The sequence below is a fragment of the Calonectris borealis genome, chromosome 3 (assembly GCF_964195595.1).
Source record: "Calonectris borealis chromosome 3, bCalBor7.hap1.2, whole genome shotgun sequence".
In the NCBI taxonomy this organism is placed as follows: Eukaryota; Metazoa; Chordata; class Aves; order Procellariiformes; family Procellariidae; genus Calonectris; species Calonectris borealis.
In genome coordinates this window covers 8,333,534-8,358,732 of record NC_134314.1, presented here as the reverse complement: position 1 = coordinate 8,358,732, position 25,199 = coordinate 8,333,534, and the positions used below count along the sequence as shown (strand labels likewise).

The window sequence follows — 25,199 nt, the reverse complement described above, 5'->3', positions numbered from 1 at the left end:
ACAAGCACGTTCTCGTTCTTGAACATCACCCCAGGCCGTGTCTACGTTACAGCTGACAAGGGCTGGGAGCGGGACGGCTGTGCGAGCCACCACTTCTGATCACAGGCTTGCCCTGCAGGCAGTCTGCAGACTGCCCGTTCGGGTATGCTAAGGTGCCTGGCAGAATATTAAACTGCCAGACAGGCTTAGACATAGAGTCCCTTGGGCTGTGCCTGGGGTTGCACTTGTAGTTTCACTGTCTGAATATAGAGTAAGTCTGACCAAGAGGGCAGCCTTTGGATGACCCCGGCATGCAATGTGGAAATACCCGTAGTCTCAGAGCATAGCCAGCTCTCTAAGCTGGAAAGTTAGGTCGAAGATACACGACTAAGAAGGGGAGAGAGAGAGAGCGCAATTTCAGCTGAGGAAACATCCATGACCTCGACATGCCCCAGCCATGATTTTGTAGCTCTCCACAGGTGATAATCCATGTTGGCTCAGACCCCAGCTGGGATCAGACAGGTCAGCTCCTGCTTAGAAATTTCTGACTGGGGAACAGAAACAGAGCTCTAAACAGAAGGAAAATAATGAAAAATTTTAGGATTAGACTGAGAGCACTTAAGTTTGGCTTGGCAGTAACAGTGCCACACACACATGCAGCATTTGGGAGCTGCTTCCTGACGGCACCTCATAAAACGCTCATGGAGCAGCATCCAGGCTGCGTATGAGAGCATTCGCTCGACTTGCAAATCTAAGCGTGGCTCTGGAGCTAACCGCAGAGCTTGCTACTGGCCTCTCTGGGCAGATTATCACTTCTTTTATTTACTCTTACTTTGGGCAGACCGAGAGCCTGACAACAGGAATGTCCAATGCATGATTTAGCTTCTGCAGATAGTCAGGACATGCCCGCCTAATTTCTTAAATGTATGGGCCAGAGGGAGAGAAAGCAAGGAATTTAATGGACACCGTAGAGTAGTCGCAAGGAACAAACACCCTCCTGGTACTCTGCAATGTAATGCGAGAGTCACACAAAGTAAACAGTGTTTTATCTGTGAGGACACTGAGTTGTGTTTCCTTTATGGGTCTCCTTAGGGCTACGTAGGAAGAATGTTTCTCTTGAAGGCCGCATGTTGCTGCAGTTTGCGAGGTTTGTAGAGTTACGTTATTGATTTTATTTTCTTAGGAGAAAAGGTAAATAGAAAATTATTCATTTGCACACCCTGGCATGACTTGGACCTCAGGACTCCTATATTAAAGCTCAAGGTGACAGGGAAAAAGAAGATACTTCATTATTTAACCTCCCAGTGAAGAGGCGTGTTTATTTTTTTATTACGTAACTGCTTTTTCAGAAAAATTCTGTATTTTTCCATGCATCTCTGACTCTGTTTCCAGTTATTCTAGTAAACATGGGTGTGTAGGAAGAAGGGGAATAATTGCTTTTTAAATGGTTGAAAATAATGCAATTAAACCCCTTTAATCAGATGCTACAGGATGTGGCTATTCATTTCAAGGTCCTTTTTGCTAAAGATGTATCCTGCAGTGATCAACCAGTGGCAGTTCTTGGGCTTCAGACATAAATATTCAGGAAGGCAAAGATATTCAGATCGAATTTATCCACAGCAGTTTTAAGGGTGGAGTGACAAGATCAGCTCTGGAAAAGTAAGGAATGAGCTAGCTAGTTATCACAACTAAACAACCATTTTAATGATCCTTTGGTTGCTTTCAGTGCAGGTGCTTTTGGACAAAGTTCTGCTCTCAAACGCTCCCCCCCCTACTATGAATGTTCCCACCATTGTTTTTTTTATAGCACCATCATTGTTTCCGGGAACAGAGAAAAGAGAATTTGATTATGTTTGTATCATAGCATCATTGAAGAGCTCCATTGTGCTTAACTGTGCAAAAAACAGATTAAGAGACACTCTCATTCCCAGACAACTAAGGAAGGTGAACAACAAAGAACAGAGGACGGGACACACTCAGATACGCACATATATATTACTATTACATTTACTTTCTATTTTCAAAGGTAAATAAAATAAGAGACATCTCTCAGCCGAATTGTCCATTTAATAACTCATTTTTCTGTAATGTTAGGACACATTTGGGTGTTGAGGAGAGATGCTCAGAGAGAAAGAGAGCATTCAGGGCATGGAGCACAAGAGTCAAAACCTCCTCCAGGTCTCCAAGATCATTTTGTTTGTTTTGAATGTGTTTTCGCCCACTGGCAGCTTTGCCTGTGCTCACTTCAGAGAGAGGTGGTTATACTGTAGTATGTACATTATGACTACACTGCTATTAATATACCCTCAGGGAAAGGGAGGACAGCATAGTACAGTACGTGTGAAAAGACATCTTGTGCTGGCGGCATCGTCGTTGAGTCATTCCATCCTGTCTGCGGCTGTGGGGAGCAGTCACTTTAGGGCCGTAAAGCCGCCATGGGCTAATCGTTATAATAAGCACTTCAGGCAGAGTCTGGCTCCCCCCATTTAGTCTCTCTCCACTTTAGGTCTGTAAATATTTGTCCTGTCCGCATCTATTGTTGGCACAGAGGCATCAGAAGAAAGTTCTCTTAAGCCTTTGCTTGCATAGTTGGCTTTGGGCCAGCGAAAGTTAAACCCGATCATCTTAGCCTCTTACTGCCCCTGCTAATTCTTTTTTTTTTTTCAGTAGTAAATGATGATTCTCTTCAAGATGGACCAGAATTTCCTGGGGTAGGTTGGCACTCCTGCAAGGCGTACACATTTAATAGCATGTGCCGGTGTAAGTAAACAGCAGGATGGAGGGTTTTTTCTTCCTTTTGTACACTCTATCCAATTTGTTCCTTGGCACTTTCCCCACTCGTAGGGAAGGATGGCTGTCTCTGTATACAAGCCAGAGTTTGATTTATTTATTTTTTGCCTTCCATCCTCTAGCTGTCTGTAGCAGGCACACCGAATTTCCAAAAATGAAGGTGTTAATACAAGTATCGCTTACTGTCCCCTCTTACTGCCCCAACATCTATGCCACTGTTATTTCCAAGTTACCCAAAATGAGAAGAGCAATTTGGATGAGTCAGGGAGTCTGCCCCTGACTCAGACTGTTTAATGTAGGAGTGTGTTAGGGTCCTGCATATTTCTATTAATATAGGGTCAAACTTGAGTAGGGAGCTCTGGTTTTATTTGCTTAGTTTTAGCAAAGTCACACCAATGTAGCAAAACCAGCCAAACTAAACCTGGCTCAGTTTGCTTTGAATTTGTGTGTGTGTGTGGGGGGAATCATTATCTTAAGGTAATGAAACTTACTCATTTTATTTTGTGCTCAGCCAACACACTAGTCTTTATGTGTGTGGTGGGAAATTTTGTACAAAGTCCTTCTTTACTCTTGCAGTCCCCTGCTGATATGACCATCTAGCATCAGATGTTCTGCTTTTGCAGTGAAAAGTGTTGAAACCTAACTATTTTCGTGCCTCATACACAGGTCTTTTTTTTTCTTCACACAAATTAAACCACTAAGACCTCTCTTGAATTCTGGTCCTTTCAAAGTCTATATGCAAGGAGACTGAGAGAGGCTGTATCATTTCTCCTTCCTACCCTCTCAGAAGGCTCTTGATGCAAGGACAAATGAAGAAAGAGTTTGGATCCAGGTGTGCTGTTTATTACTGTTAAGAATAAGAAGTTGTGAGTAAATATTCTCACTGTATCTTTTGTGATTCCACCAAGGTTTATTAGTCCTCGGTCCAACAGAATAAATCCATTTTAGAAAAAGTGACTGGTGCAAGGATTAGAACATATTAATTTTCTGGCTTTCAGGAAGGGAAATTGTCTTTAAATACAGCGAGTGAGAAATTGAGCAAGAAATTGAACAGAATATCTAGGGAGCTAGGAAAGCTGTGCAATCATTATAGGAAAGTGTGTGATGGGAAAAACCCTGTATCCCAATTCTCGTATCTCCAGAATGGCTCAGTGAGAATTTCTCCTCGGCTGGGACAAGCTAGCATTGCTCTATTGACCTTTTCGAGGTTCAACTGATTTACCCCAGCTTAACACCTGACCTTTTGTGTCCAGATAGCAAGGTGGCGTAGAACTGGGAGAGATCAGAGCAACACTTCCTAATCTCCATGAAGGCTTCTGAAGCAGATAAAAAGGTAGCGCTCCTGCTTTGCATGCTTAACACTTTCACAGAGCAAGCAGGATGTTGAAGTTGCTCTGAATGAGATCGGAACAAGGTTTAGAAGTTCTTGTAACCTTAAAAATACAGGTGACGCTGATTCGTGTTCTCTTCTGAGAGCTTAAATGATTGAGATATAAGCAACCAAACTGAGACATGGCCCAATGCACTTAGTCTGGTAGCACTGTCACCACAAAGACAGAAATAAAGATCATATCTGGGCACCAGCCTAAAAAGGTTCTATGGACTGTTAAGCAAATTAGTGATCAGATAACGTGTTCTCCCGGTCACTGGGACAAAGCCTGTCTGCCTCAGAGTAAAAACATACATTGTGCCATAGCTAGAAATGCTCACTCTCAACTTCTTGTCATGTGTGAAAATCCGTATCATTTTTATGGCTGTGCAAACCATTAGATAATCTGAAAAAAATGACAAAAATCTGTAGTTTAAATTGGCCTCCCCTCTTTATTAAGCAATACCAAGAGTCAACACAGGTCTTGGAGCTCACCCAGAGGAAGTTTGGCATTTGATTTGAACATGCATAGTGCATCTCTAAAATTCAAACTTGATGTGGAGGCCAAGACAAAGATATTCAGCCATGCAGCCTGGACCTGCAGTCCATGTTACATGACAGCCTGATCTCATGCTCTTAGCCTGTGAAGCATTTGTAGCAGAAATCATCCTTGCAGCATGGCAAACAAGGCCTTTCTGTTTGTTTTTTTTTTTTACTGCTAGGGCTTCATCTCTAGCCATTATTAGAAAACTAGATAAAGAACCTGGCACAGAGCTCAAGCTAATGTGAGAAAATAGAATTATATGTATCCATACATGCAGCAGCTCTGAAGAATTGATACTGCTTTTGTGTTTATCGGGTGTAGGTATGATACACCTTTAGGCTGTACTACAACAGTATCTGCATCCCTGTCTTTCCCAGGGCCATCTGTGATCTTCCTTGCTGATATGATTCTGTAATTTCCTCTTCCTTCCCATCCTTCCAGTCTTACTTGCAGCAGGAAGACTGAAAAAAAAAATATATGGGATTGTTGGATTTCTAGTCAACAATATCCTGGGAGAAGCAGCTTTGGCTGCTCCACTGAAGAAGTTGCTACAAGATGATGTCATCTGGCAGTAGGCACCAAAACAAGACGTGGTATTGCAGCAGCTAAAAATTACAATCTGCAATGCACCAATATTTAGATTTCATGATGCTATAAAGCAGTTCCATTCAAAGAGGTGCAACTAAACACTGTTTGAGTTCTGGCTCCTTGCGAGGTGCGCTGTGCCGGTATTATCCACATAATTTGGTGTAACAGAAGTAGAAAAAATATTACACCTAAACAGAAGCAGGCTGTTATATTTGCTCCAAAAATGACTTCTCTGCTTAATGCAGTGTTGCAATCCAAATGCAGCTGGTTTATAAATCACTTTTTTTTCAAATCACACTACTTTCTTTTAAACCCTTGGGAGAGCACTGATGAAAGACATATTTCTGAAACTGTTTAGCAAGTTGTTAATTTGTGATTTGCTATCTGGGAGTCCAGTGTCATAATCTCCAGAGTCAGGCATTCAGATCTTTGCAGAAAAGGCTGTTTACGTTAAGGAAACCACCTTAGTACTAAGGGCAGATCACAGAAGAGTTCGCTGGTTCATTTGCAAGCTGTGCAAAAATTTATATGTGTTTTTTTTTGCCTGGAGAATTGGCTCCAAAATACCAACCATATTGGGCTTTGAAACATGTGACCGCCTCTCTAAGAAGGCCGTGAAGAGCAAGTAAAAAAAGTGAAGTTCCATAAGGACAGAAGGCAGTATATAATCCTCTTGCTAGAAGGTAAACACTAGGGCACACGGTGCACAAGCAAGTGCAGATGATGTTTTGTCTTAAAAAGGCAAAGCACCCAAAAATTACAGAAATATGCATAGATCAGGAATTGAACTACCAGAATTGTTATGGCTGCCTTGGACTTTTGATCCAGCAAATAATATGATAGCTTTAGATATCTCTCCTTCACCAAGTATTCTGACTGACATTCAGGATGTGGTTCAAGCAGCAGTGCCCTATGTGTAAGATCAGATGCCCATCCATTAGTGACTTACCACACTTCACTGAAGGCAAAGAAGACGCTAGTATTGCAAGCCTGCAGAGAACAGTGGTCTTGCGCTCCATCCATGAAACCTATATGGTAGGGCAGAAGGAGCTCAGAAACAGAAGTCATGATTACATGCCACAACCTGCTTGACATGAAGTTCTCCACTGAGCATTTTCAGAATTGAAAAACTTGCTCGTAGCAGAAACGGAGCTTTCCCCAACATACAGGATGTGATGGAAGAGTGAAGTAGTTGTGCAAGGCAGCAGAGTGATTGCTTGTGTGACACCATTGCAAAGCTGGTGGTCAGGAAAAGCCACAGATGAGGGTCCTGCCTGAACACCTTCATCATGCCATGATGTGTACAAGAGAGAGGAACCACTGATGCAAAACAAGACAAAACCAAAGCTCAGCAAAGCCTTTCAGCGTAGCAACAAGAAAATACAGCCAATGAATGATCTCGGCAGAGACTCCGGTATCAAAGAAAGACTCAAAAAATTTGAAAGCCATCATTTGGGAGCACAACATAAGCTATAAAGCACAGGTTTATTTGGAGCATTAGCCACGGTTGTGGACATACAGGAGAAGTCTTCATCCAAATTATGTGCGGGTAAAGACCGAGTACTGATGATGAGGGGGTTCTCATGAATCAAAGTGTCCTGTCTTTAGGGCAGATCATTAAGTGGAAAGCAATAAAATTATGCCAAAAATGGTAGGTAGATTTGGTGGAAATGGTGTTTTACTACACAGTGATACTTATTGTGCTTATAATAGACAAAATAGGAATGCAATATATGGTGCTCTGTGTCTCTAGGATACTGCCTGAGCCCACAGACTGTGCAGAGCACGTGAGATGTGAAATGAGATGCAGAACATGCTTTCATGTGGTTTGTTCCTGTTAAAATAGAGTTATGGCTTAAACGTGCCTGGCTGTGTTTTTAGTGATCTTTCATCACGTGAGCAAGCAGAAGCTCGCAGATATTCAGTTGTGGTAGAGAACACAGATTAGATATACCGAGAAATTTAAATTCTCTGCATCCTTTTTCTTGAAAAGGGCACAAATAAACTTGTTTTCCCAGGAGAGAGATTTGTACCCATGACAGTTTTGAGTCAAATCAGCAGGGCTTTTTTAATTATTTGAAACTTAGATTACTTAAGTTCATTGGGTTTATGTAATTTTCTATTTTATTTCCTTTTTTTCCTGGCAACTGTTTGATAACATGAACATCCAGAATACTTACAATTCTGATGAATTATTTCCAAAGACTCAGTAGCCTGGGTGATTGCTGCCCTGGTGAGCAGGATCACTGGAACTCCCTATGCAGGCAGCAACTAAATCTGCAGATACGTGTTTAAGCATTAAAATGGTACACAAAACTGAGATAAATTAACTCCCACAAACCTTTTCCTTTGCTGTGCAAAATGGAAAAATGGAAGCAGCAGCCTAAATGAATGGAGCTTTTACATGTTCCATAACATTACATATTATGGATGACAGAGTAAGCCATGTTACCTAGTCAGGGAAGATCTGTTCAGTTATTTTTAAAAGTGATGTAGAATACCTCTGAGTGTCTGGGTGAATGATTATTTTAGACCAGATAACTGTATCCCTTTCACATAAATCTCAGCTTCTTTGATCCAAAGTTTAGGTCAGTTCTGCCTTTCTTTTGTCTGGTTTGGCTGTCTGGATACTTGAATTTTCTCTGATATGCCTCCCCCTCAGTATACTCCTTATGAATTTTAACTTTTCTCTTTTCCTTTTATGTTTTCTCCTTAATAGCTCTGGTGTCTTTTAGCTTGAATGTAACTAAACAATACTTGGCGTTAAATAATTGGAAAGGCGGTGGTGTTCAAGAACTCCCTAGACCTCATCGAAGCTGAATTTAAATAGTTCATATTAATATCTGAAAACAAAGCCGTGTATTCTCAGTAGAATGAAACATTTCAGATGGACATAAGGCAATTTTTTTTCATTTTCTAAAGCAAAATGTTTCACTCTCTCATTCCATTCAACCCTGAATTGTATTTTCTTTAGAATTTTGGATAAAATCATAACAAACCATTATTTTTCTGCAGAAAATCATCCTTTGTTAATGTGGTCATGATGTGTATGTTTTGACCATTTGATTGGTAGAAGCAGATTTTTACTGACTTCATATAGTAAGTTACTCATACAGGATGCTACTTTTTCAGTTACACTTATTGGGATGATAAAAGATAGTGTGACCTGTGATAGAGAGCTGTCTGGTCTCACAGAATTCCTGTGAGTTATGCAATGTATTCACCATCTCTATCTTTGCTTTTACAGATAATAATATTACACGTTTTGCTGTAGAATCTGAAATCTGGCTTTTTGTTGCTGGTGTAATAATACATTTGTTTATGTAATGCTTCACTGGTGGTCCACTTTCAACTTGTGTTGTTTTCCACTCTGTTGTGCTATTGAGGTATTTTTGGCTTATCTTTGTTGTTTGTGTCTATGGACTGACTACTATTTCTATTTGTAGTATCTAAACTGGCTTAATTTACAGTGTAATTTACAGTGTCTTTTGTTTGCAGCAGTGCTGAGTGTGAAAATACTTTTGCTTTTGGAAAAATGTTATGGTCTGTGCAGTCCATCCTCAGACTCCTGCTGAAGTCAATGAGAACTTCGTTGAAACAATGCAGGGACAAACCCTACACAACATCAGGCACAGCTGATCCAACAAGTCCTGGGAGCAAGGATTGGGATCCAGGTCTCTGTCCTTCCCACTGACCTCCCTAATTACTACTTGCTTAGTTTTCACCTAACTTCATCATTCTCCATTTGCAGCTACCATACAGATTCAAGTGGAAGCACAGAGGGTGATGCTATTGAGTGTTTGGTTGTCCGGTGATGAGAATACCATCAGAAAAGGTGAAGGACATGGGTTTAAATTCAGGCTTGAGGTCCAGTTGAACTTGTGGTGCTTTTGGCAATTGTTTATGATAGAAAAGATGGGCAAGCCTACCAAGCACCCTTTAAAAAGGATGAACCATTCTCAGGCTTGCGTCTGTCCTTAAAATCAGATTCAAAGCTCTACATCCAAAATGGATGATGATGCTAAATTCTAGGAAAAGCTGAAAGTTGAGGTGCATCCTTGTTCTTCTCTTGTCCTGCTGGCTGACTATAGGCTGCACTTCACTCAGTGCACAGGCTTTCTGTATCTCACCTTCTGGAAGTGCCTGTTTGTCTCCATTGCCTCTATAAGAAACTTCTGATTCTTTTTCTGTCTGTCACTTCAGTAAAACTCAAGAGGGAAGTCACTAATAGGTGATACTCATCTGATTCTCATCTCTTTCTCTGAGATGTTTCCCCTAAAACATTTATTTTGCGTTCTCCTTGCTTCTTCCCTTCGCTAGCCCAAGACATGAGTGGCTTGTTAAGTAGATGGAAATAGATACAGGCACTTGGAAATTCCTATTGTTCTACAGAGAGACGACTGTCTAATGTCCAGCAGAGCAATGCCTGAGACCCATCTGTCAAGATAACAGCTGCCACTTTTTCCATAGTTTGTTTATAAGATCACCAAGATCAAAACTTAGAGATGGAAAAGACCTATTTATAATAACAAACTGTGCTGTTAATAGCTCCTTTCCACTGTGGCTCTGAAGATACTTTAAAGGCTTACTGAATTAAGCCTTTCAAGATACCTAAGGCAAAGTATATTAATTAACAATATTATTGCTGGATATGCTAGTGACTGTCTTTCTGACCTTGGTGAAACCACAGTCGTCATTTCACAGGGAATAAAATGAAGGTGAGTTACACTTACACAGCTGTCTGCTGACAGAACCTATTCTTTTTGACATCCAGCTTTTTGCTCTGATCACAAATCTACACTATTCCGTATTCTTGCAGGTTTCTGCTCTGGAGAATAGTCCCAAGTGCATCATTCAACTTAGTTTTAAATTACCGTGATCCAGGTCTTAAACTGCTACATATATTTTTGTACTTTCATTAATATCAGGGGAACTGTGCCAGTTTACATCAATGAGGATCTGCAACACCAGAAAGGATGAACAAAATTAGGAAACAAATGTGGCAAAAGAGGAATTTCGTAGCTAATATTATTTCAGAACATACTTTCAGAGTTTACAGGCAGAGAGATATTTATGACACTACTCGGATCTGCCTTGGAGCACATAAAACACTGTTTTTACATTGAAAACAATACTATAAAAATACTCCTTTTTGTGAAAGCAAGTGCATTCCTAGTAGGTTGGAAGAACAAACCGTACATCTATAGAAAGATTTGTTCCTTGATGAGTGTATCTATCTCATATACCTTTTAAAAAGACAGCATAGAAAAATAATGGTGTCTGAATAAGACATTCTTCCACTGGAGCGTTGCAGCAAATGATAAAGACTGCTTGGCAAAATGCTGGTTTTATCTGATCTTAATGGTAGGCTGAACTTCTGACAACATAATGAGGGTTACCCAATACATAACTTGTTAATAAACCCTTCTCAGAGTTCATTCAAAGACTAGAAGTGGCTTTTGTCTTGTTATTTCTACAACATGTTTACTGTATGTATTACTATACAGTAAGTGACTAGGTAGATCTGCGATCACCGAGTCTAAAGGACCTTAGGCAACGGTTGGACTCGATGATCTTAGAGGTCTTTTCCAACCTTAATGATTCTATGATTCCATGATTCTATAATCCACAGGAAGGCGTTTGGTATGCAAATCAAAACCAACTTAGTTTTAAACTGCATTTTTTCACTAATCTTGACTGTGATCAAGTCGTTTTGGGTGGAATTAATCTCAACTGTCTTTAGCTACCTAGAAGTCTATGGTCTGTCCATGTCAATGGAGGGGGCTAGATACCTGTCCTTCTCCACTCTTGCGCAAGGGATTTGTTCCTTGAGTGAAACAGCAGTGTATTTCACCTGATTACCCTGGAAACTGTATTACACTGAAGTGAGGCCCCATGGTGGCCCCAAGTTGGTGCCGGTGAAGTCATGTCTCATTTTCCCCTGTGGAATTGCAGGCAGGAGGAGACGATTCCCCAGGAATTCTCCGAACGCTTGTGAAGGGAGGGGATATTACATAATGCCAGCCAGGAAGGTTATACCACATCTCTAAAATAAGACACATTACAGGAATGTCTAACCAGTCTGGATCCAAAAGTTGGATACCCTGGATAAAAAGCATTTGAATTCTGTAATATGTATGTTTTATGTACATATGAGATCATGATGGAACGGCAGTGTCTGCCTCTGACTTATTTAGAGTATATGTAATCTTGGCATATTGACTGTGCCTTCTTACACGGCTCAATCAACACCCATTTTTATAAACTCTGTTTTCTTCTCTGGTTGCATCTTGTGTGTGTCTCTTTTTCCAAGAATGTTTTTCTTTTTCTCCTTCTTATTTGAGAACAGAGTAGTTGCTAAGTCCTTTGCACGATGTTAGATGATTGCAGTGTTTGTCAAGATGAGCTTCAGTAAAACACTCCTCTGTGAATGAGGTATGGCCATGCTGTGCATTAAAAAAGCTGGATGTGACAAAGAACCGGGTAAACAGGGGCCTGCAGGAGAGAAAAAGCATTCATTCACAAGGGATGTGGGGAGAAATTTTATTTTTCAGTTCCAAATGCCCCAAAAGCCAACATGCCATTTAGCATCTTGGTGTTAAGTGGTAACGCGTTAAGAATATACATTTTCCATGTTCAAATTTATTGTCTTTGGGTATGCACAGCCTCTTGATCCAGTGCCCTACTAGAGATGGGTAGATTTTTCACTAGGCTGTTGCTAGCTCTAGCCAAGGGAAGTGTTGCATTGATAAATTAAGATTTCAGCACAGATTTTATTCAGAAGGAAATGGAGGCACATACTGGAAGTCTAGATAGTTGAAAAACAAAGGATGCCCAATCTGGGAACAGCTCGTCATTAAAGCACACCTAACTGCTGATGCAGTATTGTTATTTTAGGTTGGGAAGGTGTTTCTTCTGGCAGATCATTCAACATCCCCTTTCCCTGAGCAGAGGAGGAATTAATTAGTAGGGAATCTGGTTCTTTTCTCCCCAAACCCCTCTGTCACGTGATCTCAGAGCTTTCCCAGGAAATGTCTCAAGAGCCTTCTCTGCTTTCTGTGGTGTTTTTCCGTGCTCCCTGCACCCAGATCTGTATTCAGAAGCTTTGGTGACATGCTTGGGCCCGTCTTGTGCCATACACTGAAATACAGATGGCTATCGTGTTCACCTATTTCAGTGAGGTTTAACCCCTTACTGAAGTACGTAACTTCCCAGTGGAAGGTCATCTGCACATTCATATATGTGCCTCAGGCTAAAATATGAAATCCATATCGCCATTGCATAGGCAATCATAAAACAAAAAGGAGGGGGGGAAGGAAATACATGTGTGCCTTGTGGCATAGGATGAGATTGAGAATGAAACCAAGAAGAAAAGAAAGTGATTAATTGTATTGTCCTATTATCTTGGTGCACTAGATGGCCCGAGTTCTTTGGCCAAGCTTTGCTGCATGTGTTTGGGTGGGAAATCTTGGAAAATATCTTATTTGTATTACAGCCACGCTTTTGAACTGCTCTTTGTGCTTCTTGGCTGGTACCAGATGGGAGGGACAGAAAGACCTAGCCCAGTCAGGAACGTTCCCTTTCCCTCCAGAACCTGTGTTACAGGACATGGTATTTAGGGGTAGAGATGCAAGAGATGCAAAGTTTTTCTGTAGTAATATATTATCTCTAAAATGTTGTTTTAGACATCTATTGTCCTACTCATTAGCATACCCTGATTAACCTGATTCTGCCATGCTTATTCAAATTAAATTTGCCTTATGCTGCAGAGCATGTATATTTTACAGCTGAACTTTGTAATGGTTACAGAATCAAACCCTAAAATAAAATGACTGTTTTAAGGCAACAGGATACCAGAGGAATTGTTTTGGTCTCCTTACAATTCATGTAGACTATGCTTATTGAGCCTCATAGCTGCCTTGAGGGTAAATCTACTTTTTCTTCTCTTTTAAAAATATGCAAATCTATAAAGCCGTTAGGACAGAATAATGCCTTTCAGTAGGGTGAACTGACAATTGCATGTAATTTTCTTGGCTGTGAAGTCAAGCTAAGTGCAAGGCTCTTTCATATTGTCTTGTAGTTGTACGCAACACTGATATATAGTGCATGGTAATGCATTATTGAATAGTTGTCTGTTGTGTCTTCATTGCATGCTCTCAGCTGCATAATAAATAATTGATTGTGTTGCTCTTACTCCACATTAAAGATATATGAGTATATAATACATGAAGAAAATGAAGCAGCAAGGCTGCCTGTGTTGAAAAGATCAACCATTACTAAAGTGCGCTGAGGTAACAGGAACTAAGAAGTGACCACCACTGCTATCCGTTTCCCATTTCTATACTTTGAGTCAGTGATTGTTTGTCATGGCAACAAATGGCACATTCAAATCGTTGCTGTTGCCTTTTTAAACACCAACAAAAAAATTGTGGTAAAAAGCTGATATGCTGCAGAGATGCACTCCCCAGTGTCTTCAACTATTATCCCTCTAGACTGAAAATTCCCTTAAAAAGATTAATCATTTTTTCTTAAGTGGCTGTAAACTGTCAGAAAAATGTAGTCTAAGCCAGCAAATCCTTTTTTCTTCATAAGGCTTTGTTTATATTAAGCAGAGGAAACGTTAGCAGGGAAAAACCGAGTTTGTGTTTACAGTGGTACTAAAGCTCTGTTGTTGAACCTTTCCCTTGAAAAGCCATGCTTCCCTTCTCATTTCAGTTGCCAAAGTCCCCGTACAGGACGCGGTAAGATGGCCCACTATTCAAACATAGCGTAGGAAATGAAAGCATCCTCCAGCTCACATTCAACACTCGCTCTTTATTTCCATTGCAACAGTCATCATTTCTGATGAAAATTGTTTCCATCAGTAAAATTGATGAGACGCCAAATTTGTCCAGAAAAGAGTTTGCTTTGGAAGTCACATCAAGGAAATCAGAGGTTGTTTGGAAGGAGGCTCGTGACCCGGTGTGACTACAGATTACCGGGAGCTGTTGTTACGATGAAAAGGTGTAAAACAGTGAGTTGCGTTTTGAGGTAATAATGAAATGGCAAATGAAGATGTAAGAGATGTGAGATATCCGGCTTATGCAGATCTGGACTCTGATGGAATGAGCTGGAGAGCTGAGGCATGTTAGGTCCTCTAGGCATTTCCCTGGGAAGCAGAAACACAAGGCACGCACTGTATTTGCCTGGAAAAGTGTTGCCCAGATCCCTCCATTTAACACTAAGACATACGGGAACTATTCTTGTTCCTGGTGGGAAACGACAAGTTTTTCAGGTGTGTTAGCATGAGACTCAGCCATGAGCTAGAGGGACCACCACTAAATGCAGAGGAGTTGTCCTGCTTTACCGCAGTATGTCAGAACTGAGTCCTGAAGAGAACTGATCTATTTTAATGTAAAATGCGAATAACGCCACTGAAATCAGTGGAGTTTTGCTGGTGTAAACCAACCTGGGATGTGATTTGTGACTTTATGGATGTGTTTCTCCTACCACTCCTATGCGATTATGCTGAACACCTCTGCTTTGCTGAACTGTGTCTTCCTCTATGCACTGTGAAGGTGCCAATGTTGACACAAGCTTTTGTACAGTTTATAGAAGCTTCTTAATAATATATTTTCCAGACTAAAAGTGTATATTAGTAATAGTTACAGGTTGTAAATGGGGGAAAAATCAGAATTTCCAGCCTTTGTGACATTCTCCCGATGGAATATTGACATACGTTGACATAGAAACAATCATAGAATAGAATCATAGAATCATAAAATCATAGAATCATAGAATCATTAAGGTTGGGAAAGACCTCTAAGATCATTGAGTCCAACCGTCAACTCAACACCACCACGCCTACATCTACATCATCTTTTAAATACTTCCAGGGATGGTGACTCAACCACTTCCCTGGGCAGCCTGTTCCAAGGCCTGACCACTCTTTCAGTAAAGAAATTTTTCCTAATGTCCAGCCTAAACCTCCCTTGGCGCAACTTGACGCCATTTCCTCTCATCCTATCGCTTGTTACTTGGAAGAAGAGACCAAACCCCACCTCACTACAACCTCCTTTCAGGTAGTTGTAGAGCGCGATGAGGTCTCCCCTCAGCCTCCTCTTCTCCAGGCTAAACAACCCCTGTTCCCTCTGGTGCTCCTCATCAGACTTGTGCTCCAGGCCCTTCACCAGCTTCGTTGCCCTCCTCTGGACACGCTCCAGCACCTCCATGTCCTTCTTGTCGTGAGGGGCCCAAAACTGAACACAGGATTCGAGGTGTGGCCTCACCAGTGCCGAGTACAGGGGCACGATCACCTCCCTGCTCCTGCTGGCCACACTATTTCTGATACAGGCCAGGATGCCGTTGGCCTTCTTGGCCACCTGGGCACACTGCCGGCTCATGTTCAGCCGGCTGTCAACCAGCACCCCCAGGTCCTTTTCCTCCGGGCAGCTTTCCAGCCACTCTTCCCCAAGCCTGTAGCGTTGCCTGGGGTTGTTGTGGCCGAAGTGCAGGACCCGGCACTTGGCCTTGTTGAACCTCATACAGTTGGCCTCGGCCCATCGATCCAGCCTGTCCAGGTCCCTCTGCAGAGCCTTCCTACCCTCCAGCAGATCAACACTCCCGCCCAGCTTGGTGTCGCCTGCAAACTTACTGAGGGAGCACTCGATCCCCTCGTCCAGATCGTTGATAAAGATATTGAACAGGACCGGCCCCAAAACTGAGCCCTGGGGAACACCGCTCGTGACCGGCCGCCAACTGGATTTAACTCCGTTCACCACAACTCTCTGGGCTCGGCCGTCCAGCCAGTTTTTTACCCAGCGAAGAGTGCACCTGTCTAGGCCGTGAGCCGCCAGCTTCTCTAGGAGAATGCTGTGGGAGACAGTGTCAAAGGCTTTACTGAAGTACAGGTAGACCACATCCACTGCCTTTCCCTCATCCATTAGGCGGGTCACCTGGTCATAGAAGGAGATCAGGTTGGTCAAGCAGGACCTGCCTTCCATGAACCCGTGCTGGCTGGGCCTGATCCCCTGGTTGTCCCGAACATGGCTTGTGAGCACCCTCAAAACGAACCGTTCCATAATCTTCCCTGGCACCGAGGTCAGGCTGACTGGCCTGTAGTTCCCCGGATCCTCCTTCCGGCCCTTCTTGTAGATGGGCGTCACATTGGCGAGCCTCCAGTTGTCCGGGACCTCCCCAGTTAACCAGGACTGCTGGTAAATGGTGGAGAGTGGCTCGGCAAGCTCCTCCGCCAGCTCCCTCAGTACCCTCGGGTGGATCCCATCTGGCCCCATAGACTTGTGAGCGTCCAGGTGGCGTAGCAGGTCATTAACTGCTTCCTCTTGGATTATGGGGGGTTTATCCTGCTCGTCGTCCTTGTCTTCCAGCTCAGGGGGCTGAGTACCCTGAGGATAACTGCTCTGACTATTAAAGACTGAGGCAAAGAAGGCATTAAGTACCTCAGCCTTATTCTTGTCCTCAGTGGCAATGTTCCCTCCCGCATCCAATAAAGGATGGAGATTCTCCTTGGCTCTCCTTTTGTCATTAATATACTTGTAATATACTTTGTCATTAATATACTTTGTTGTCTCTCACGACAGTGGCCAGGTTGAGTTCTAGCTGGGCTTTTGCCTTTCGAATTTCCTCTCTGCACGACCTAACGCGATCCCTTCTTGAGATTCTTCTTGAGTTGCCTGCCCCTTCTTCCACAAGTGATAAACTCTCCACAAGTGATAAACAATATATTTTAAGGAAAAAAAGAAACACTTGAGATCAAAAATTCTTAATCACAGCAACACTAACTGCAGCAAATGCTGCCTCCGAGAGTCCTAGGAACCAAACCAAATGACAAGTTTATAACAGCACAGATTTGTTACAAGGCATGATTGGAAAGGTGATTGCATTAAAGAGCATCAAAATATAGTCCCTGTCCTGAAGAATCTCTGGTCTACATAAAATGAAACAGGATAGTGTCCTAGAAATGCCTTCTGAGTATCTGCCCCTCTTTCTGCTGCCAACATATGTTCAGAAAGTAGCTGTCTTCAAGTGTATGTATTGCCTTTACGTTCTGTAGGTAACACAGTTTGAAAAAAATAAGGTAATGGAATACTTTGCAGGTGAATGTTGCCGTTTTTTGAAAGTCACCTGTTCAACTTACCACCTTAATACTTGTGAGGTAAGTGAATCTCATTGTACAGGATAAAAGGAGAGCAACTAGTGAAATCACGGGATTTATCCTGGATTAGGATCTCTGTCTTCTGATTCCCAGAATGTGTCAGCACTGCAAAGACAAATAATTCATTAAACACTGGAGCCAGTGAAGCCTGGGATGCAATTTGGTCTACTTCATTTAGGTAACTCATCCATGGATGGATGAGTTAATACCTCCTCACTAGGGCCCTATAAAAAGCTGGCAGTCTGGCGTTTAAAATTAACGTTGTTAACTTTTTTAACTTTTGTAAGTTAGTTGACTGAGAATGATAAACAATTCCAGGAGGTTATTGCAGTCCTAACATCTAAATCTAGGTGGGATGAATTATTCTTGGAGAGACCTCTCTTTCTCCATTAACTGTACAAGTACCTTAGATGACAGCTTGAGACGCAGTTTCTACCTTTGAGATGGCTAACGTTAGCAGTGGAATTGTACACATAAATTTTCCAGATTCAGGCACGTTAAGTTTGACAGGCTGTCTATGGAGGGCCTTTGACGTTCTTCTCCCCATCCATCTTTTGTATAGATAATGGTTTGGGCGTGGTTTGGAGCATGGTTTTGTTGGGACCATAGGTGTAGGTTAGATGTCTAAATAGGTGGGCTGGCTCTGTGGATTTGTGTTATGTGGTTGGCTGAATTCCCAGCTGAAGCATTCTCAGACGGAGGAACCCTCTGGTAAAAAGAAACTTAGACTGTGGTCCAGCTGCAGCATTCATGTCTTTCCGTTCCTGACCTTTCCTCAATAATATAGGGTCTCTGATAACAAATAAAGATTGAGCCTTTCTCTTGGTAGAATCACTTACAGGATCTTCTTCCTACACAGATTTCTTTTCATTACATGCATAGGATCTTTATGTCAGTATGAACTCTACTCCTCTGTCAAACTTGGTTGAAATTGGCTAAAAGATTCAAAAGTTATTAGGCAAGTACAGACAGGGTCATTAGCCTTCTCCCCTTAGGAAACAGACTTAAGTGATGTGATCCTAGCTGAGGTTGACTGACCTCAGTTGGTTAATCCATGTTAAAAGAGTAGTGCAGACACACCTATGTTTTAATGAGAAATAATAGCGTGTGTTAAACCTAGACTGAAGTTTTGTTTTCACTGCTGTTTTAGCCCAAATGGCATTGTATTTTTGGCAGTTTAGATGGATGCCTAGTCATATTCCTTAACAAAATGATTTATCTACTCTTTGATCTTCAGCTTCAATGAGCTGACCTTCAATGATTCAGCAGGACCCATGATCTGAAACATCTCCTTTTCTACAGCCACCTAATTTTTAAAACCTAGTTATTAATTAGAACACCTTGTAGATCAGAATGTTTTCAGATCCGCACAATATTCTGATAACTGAGTTTGTACAATTAATTATTTTAATACAATGATTGTTACATTTCAGAATCAAATGTAAGGTTATTATAACCAGTAAGGATATGGACATCTAGTTGTCTCCTTGCTCAGTCAAAACTCTTATTGATTGTTCTGACTTTGCAAAACAATGTCATTGTTCAGTTCCAGATTGTGGTTTTTTTTCTCCTTGTTGTTAGCTAGATAAATAAAAGTGCTAGCAGGCCAAAGATGGGCATCCGTCCTTGTTGAATAATATTAACCAAATCAATTTTTTTCACAAAAAGAAAATCAATTGATGCGTTAGCAAGAGAGAAAATAAAACATTATGCTGTTTTAGCTCCCAGGGGCCTGAATACTCAACTCTAACTTTCAGAAATAGAGAGATAAAAAAGATCTAAAGTTCAGATCTAAATCTGGATCGGAACTTCTCCAGGGCACATGGGGACTCTGACTCATTTCTAAACTAGATGTGCATTTAAAGGGCAGTCATATAAAAATTGACCCTCCTGCCAGAGCTTCGGCGAATATGGACACATCTGACTCTTTGAATCCCAGTTTGTCCTCCAAAAGCAATAAGGTGGGGTGATGACAGAGGAGGTTACATTTCTGAGTTCATCACCTGATGAATTTTCAGCGGTTGCTGGAAATAGGATGTTGCTGTAAACATAGGAGAAGCAGCCTGTTTTCTTCTACAAGGCCTAACACATCTTCTATAGGCTTTTGATGGTGAAATTGGAGTCAGTTTTTATATGACATATATTAGATTAGCAAGCTCATGGGCAGATAGAAACATTATTTTAAATGGGAAACATTGTCCAGTAGCTGTTGTCAGGATCTCTGAAGAGGTAATTCGGGTTCTGCCGCCGGTTTGATGTATTTAGTAAACCATCAGACCTTTAAGCTAAGTATTTTCGTAGGTTATAGTTACAAAATGAAGTGAAAGCATACTGAAGTGTTGTGGAACTTTGCATCTGAATCTGAACTTCCAGACTGAGGCTATTTTATAATAAATATCTTCTTCTACCTCCTTGGGCTGCTGTGAAGAATAATTAATGTTTGCATACTGCTCTGAACATGCAGACTGTAATGACATTACTAAGTTTTAATATTAAAACTATTAAATATTGGGATTCTGTAATAGTCTCTTTCCATTTTATAGAATCATAAGGTTTTATGATGTGTTTAAAACTAAAATTGCTGTGAGGAAGGACTGCCATTTAAATTTAAGATCAAATACTTCAAAAAGGATTATATGATATGCCTGAGAGTTCCGCTTGAGCTGCTTCTCCCTGCCTGCCCTCCTCCGTATGCAGGCTGGTTTCTACATTACCAATGAACCCACGTTTGTCTGTAACTAGAAAGCCTTGTGCAGGCAGCTGGTGCGACTTCCCAGCCTGCGTGGAGGGGCTTTAGGGATATCACTGAGCCAATATATTGCATAATATGTGTATGTACTTGCATCGGAGCATACATAAAATACTTCACGATTATACTGTGAAAAACTTGAGGAATATGACAAGCACTAGTGATGAAGGTTATGAAACATACCTTATGGGCAGATTATTCCATAATTTTCCTCCTCAGGCCTTATACACATGCACACACATCTCTGAAGTACCAACTTTGACAAATGTTGGACTTGGTCAACAGCTAATTTGCCTTAATATAGCATTTGGTTTTAGTATTGTTGTAAAATATCTAGACACAGAACCCCACTGGAATGATCACATACTGTGTACTCGTCACTGCAAGTCCATCCATCACCACTGATTTAACTACTAATGAATTTGGAGACATCCATGTCTGAGCTAGTTGTTTGGACTTCCCTTATATTCATTGCAAAGAAATAGGCACTGCTAGGATGCAATTCATTATGTCCTAATGTAGCTCCCTAGATTTGGTTAGATGAATTTCCCCCTGAAAGTGAATTTTTCTCTGACTTGATTAGAGAGGGAAGCAGAGTAATTAGCTCAAAAGTAGCTGGCTACATCTTAGAAGCATAAAGGTTGGTAAGATGAATCCTATCCTTTTATTCTTTGTTTTTCATTCTGGCACATCTCTATATTTACGTTTGATTCATAACACAGACTTTTTAAGCAAGCAAAACATGCCTTTTTTGTTGTTTGGACAATAACTGATGGTTTTCGCTGAAAAATAAAACTTGTGCATCAAGCTGTTCTATTAATATAACTGCTTTAATGAAAAGAAACTAGGAAGACTGTATTTTTCATACTGGATCATAAAGGTAGTATTTCTCAGCGTTTTCTGTCAAAGCTGTGCTTGATAATATTGTTTTCAACCAGAAACTTTCTCAGATATTTGCTTATTAATGAACTTTTCTTTGTACAGCACCTTGCACAGGAGAGTCATGGTATATGCCCAGAACACTGGCACTACAGCATTACAAAGAAAGGATTTATTCTAATATGTAAATATCAGCCCAACCCTGCAATATCCAGAGTATAGCATTTTGAAAGAGCAATTACCAGGTACTTTTAAGTTGAAAGCTACCATAATTATCCACTGTTTGAAAATAGAATGAGCCTACCTAATCATGTAGCGCTCTCTAAATGTTTATCCATTTGCTGCAGAATCTGGGCATGTGTTCATAATATATGGTGTTGTGCCCATCAACAGGAACGAGTAGGGTGTTTCTGTGACTGTCTCTTGTGGCCAAATGAAAATACAAAGAATGAGGGTAGTAAAGCATTCATACAAACGTCCTTGCTGTTTTCTTATTTTTGAATGCAGAGTCTTTTCCGTTCTTTCTGTATGAGGAAAGTTGTAATGTTGTGTACAAGTTTCACATGCATGGTGTGGAATGGCCATGTTTGTGTAATACACGTTATTCTAATACTCCTGAGTAAATCAAGTAGGGGAGGTAAAGAGTCCAAGGTACCAAATATTCCTTCTAAGTATTCTGATATAAATTTGCAGGAACAAGTCAAAGGAGCTGCTCTGTACTTGCAGATGTTCAATTGGCAGCAAATTTGGCTCAAGAGTTCCCAAACCTGAATCTACATGCCCACCCTTAGACGTGGGTGGAAAGCTCCTGTTGACTGTGGTGGGCTTTGGGCCACACATAGCAACAGCCCCTGGTTTCCTGACATGCACTCCGCAAGGACTATTCCCTTTAGTTAGTTACGCTGTTAAAAGAATACCTTAAAATAAATGGCAAGTGTTTAACGAGAAGTAAACCTAATAAAGTTTATGTTAAATTTGGTTTCTTTGTCTGTAGGCTTGTTCTAGGGAGCTTTTTTGTGTTTAGGAGCAGGCCTGGATCAGGTACGTGCGTTGGGATTCTCTCTTCTGCTGCTTCCCACTTGTTCCTTGCCTGCTTTTATCTACTTAGCCGGGAAGCTCCACTGTGTGAGCAACAACTCTTCTGTATGTCTGTGCAACATTTGGTACGATATGAGTTGTAACCTTGCATTAAGAATAATAAGGAGAATATATTTCCATTTTAGAGCCTGAATTACTAGAAGGCAAAGGTAACAATATGGTACCACTGCGTTTGACTCTCCTGCCTTATCTGTTTTGGATGAGGCTTCAAAGTGAAAATGGAAATGAGCAGCTGATGTGACCAAGACATTAATTTTTCACTCCTTCCCTCCCTCCCAGCACTTAAATTTAGATGTAGCTCAGATTGAAACTGTGTGTCTTGTTTTGGCAGGAATGCTACAGAATGGGAAGAAGTTTGATTCCTCCAGAGACAGAAACAAGCCTTTCAGGTTCAAGATTGGCAGGCAAGAAGTCATTAAAGGATTTGAAGAAGGTGTTACACAGGTACAAAGAAATGATTCTGGCTGAACTTCAAGCCCGCTGAAGGGTCTGTGAGCACAGCAATGCCTGGTGCAATGGGGACAAGACCAAGTGGAAATCACAGTGTAGGATACGGCGTGGTTTTCTGAAAGCGTGGTCCATTCGAGCACAGTGTTTCCTGTAGTTCTCTTCCGTCCATCCAGGGACATCCCCTACTCACGAGGCTTTCCACGTGGTATGCGTTTGGGAGGGGAGAGGTGACGTCCCCTCCCTGGGTGCCAATGTGCCACATAAGCCCCGTCCCTTTCCCATGGGCAGCTCCACAAATAGACAACTCTAAAATGTTGCAGGTGGCAGCGTTTTATGGAGTGGCCTCTATTCAGCTACTCCATAAAAGTCCAAGCTGCTGTTTTTGATGGCATCCATGAGTGAGCTACAGATTCTGACCCTTACTGAATAAGGTACCAAACTGCACTGTTAAATTTTTATTCAGGCTCCCAGGTACAAAACTTAACATTCACTGACCAACCTTATGCAGAGAAAAAGGAAACTGCCCTCCATTAATTACAGGTTGAGTGCCAACACAGTAAAACCCTAGAAGAGCCACACAATGCAATTCATTGCCAGCCCTTGCTTTTTGTCTGCAGTGTTGTGAGGGCCCACTACGTGAGGAGCACGATCAGGCTGCTCAAGTGCAAGAGTGAATGAGATCAGGGTGCAAATTCCTCGTGACTCCCCGTTTCGGGGTCCTAGAGCTCAGTGTAGGAGGAAACAGCTCAAATATTATTACAGGAACAACTATAACAGGACAACTTCTTATGCTTGAATAGAGAGAAGGGAAGAATGCAAAATGAGAAATAATCCACTAAGGAATGATGCAGCCATGCTTTTCCAGAGCGGGATGGAAGAGAAAATGGTTTCCAGCCCTATGGAGGAAGCAATGCAAGCATTCCCTTCGCTCCAGCCAGAGCAGGAGAAGTCCATTTGAGGAACCTTAAACTCTCTGAAAAATACCCACCTGCCTCTCAAGGATTTGAGTTGGACTCTTTATTATTTGCTTTGCAATAAGGCCTAATAGGAGCTCAGGACCCCAATGTGCTGGAGAAACCAGAACCCAGTGCAGATAAAGCAGTGGCAACAAGCGCTGGGTGAATCACTTTATCCCTTGCTTGACCGCTCTCCTGTCCCTTAATTAATAAGTGGCCGAATTACAGCCATTCCAGTAATCAGTGTGGCAACAGGCTGCCCTCCTGCTCCTCCTAGTGGATCGCTGACTGAAGTCGAGCTTGTGGCTGTCTCCTTCCACCCCAGGGTTTTGAGGGGCTTGGGAAGTGTGATTGACACAAAGCACTTGGAAAAAGGCAGTTCACTACGTCTAGCATGCAGATTTTTCAAACCTTGGTTTAATGACTGTCAGACGGCAGCAGCGTCTGCATTTTTCCGCTCAACTTCTGACAGTTCGAGGTTGCCCCATACCTAAAACCCGTGCATGACTTACCAGCCGTCTGGCTTGCAGGGACCCATCAGAGCAGCCAACCGCCGGCCCCACACAAATCCCTGCAGGGACCAGGGGAGGTCATCTGCTCTTATACCCTCAGCCCCATGATATGAATACTCCCGGAATGTGAGAAAGTTCATACTCACATTTTTCTTCTACCTAAGTGATGAAAGCCCTAGCTTTGGCATATTTTATAGGACTTGGAAAAAATTCAACAGGAAATATCGCGTAATCTGTAGTCCAGGGATGTGCCCGATCTTGGGAGAGAGGTCTGAGTTAAAATCACTGCTTCAAATCAGGGATTGTTTCTTGGCCAGTGAATATTCAGTCACCAGTTTATGGTGCATGAATAGCAGTTTGAGAATGCTCCACCCCAAAATACTCTGTTGGAAGAGCAGGGATTTGATTCTTGATACCCCAAATCTTGATGAGCACTGTTACCTCCAGAGCTCATCTGGAGTGAGGGAAATGAGCATTTCTGTCCATCCCAGGGGCCAGGGCTCTCTGCCGGAATAAGCAGCACCTGAGGTGAGACATCTGCCCTCAGGCTTGGGCTGAGTTGAGGGAAGTAAGTACCTCTTTTAAGCAGGATTGCATCAGCGTGTGCTTTGCATCCGCCCAACAGTGGAAGGTTGGGTGCCTACAGCATTAGCGTTTCAGCAATGGTTTTGAAGTCATCCCTGGTGGTGGCTGAAGAAGGAAAAATGTTGCTGAATGCTTTTCAGAAGCTGAAATTAACTGCGTTTTGGCACTGATCTCTCATGAATACAAAGCTCCGGTCCTATCTGTTACTGAGAGCCTTTTCCTAACGCCTGCTGATGGTGTTACATGTACCCTGCGCTCCGCAGAAGGAACTCGCACCTCCTACAGCTGGCTCCAGCGTAGGCAGTATAGACCAAAGTATGCATTAAAAAGCCTCTGTGTCACTCCCAGACTGGCTCTGGCAATTTAAATAACTGCCATGAGAAGCCAGGGGAGTCAGGAGACCTTCATCTGAGCTGTTTGTGGCAGCTTCAGCTTGAAGCTGAAAGATGAATGCGATGGTCCCAACTCCCCTCGATTCTGTAAATCTGCCATGTAGTGATTTGTTCTTTGTTTTCCTCCTAATACTGTCTTTTTGTCTTCTCTTTT

At 41.9% G+C, this 25,199-nt stretch overlaps 1 protein-coding gene across 1 annotated transcript in view; it reads left to right on the top strand.

Moving 5' to 3' along the window:
• FKBP1B (FKBP prolyl isomerase 1B) overlaps positions 1–25,199 on the top strand; it is a 46,004-nt gene that overhangs the window by 20,651 nt on the left and 154 nt on the right. Inside the window, exon 3 of the mRNA XM_075144950.1 lies at positions 22,482–22,594. Within this exon, the coding sequence (XP_075001051.1) occupies positions 22,482–22,594 (113 nt within the window). The remainder of the gene's footprint in view (positions 1–22,481; positions 22,595–25,199) is intronic.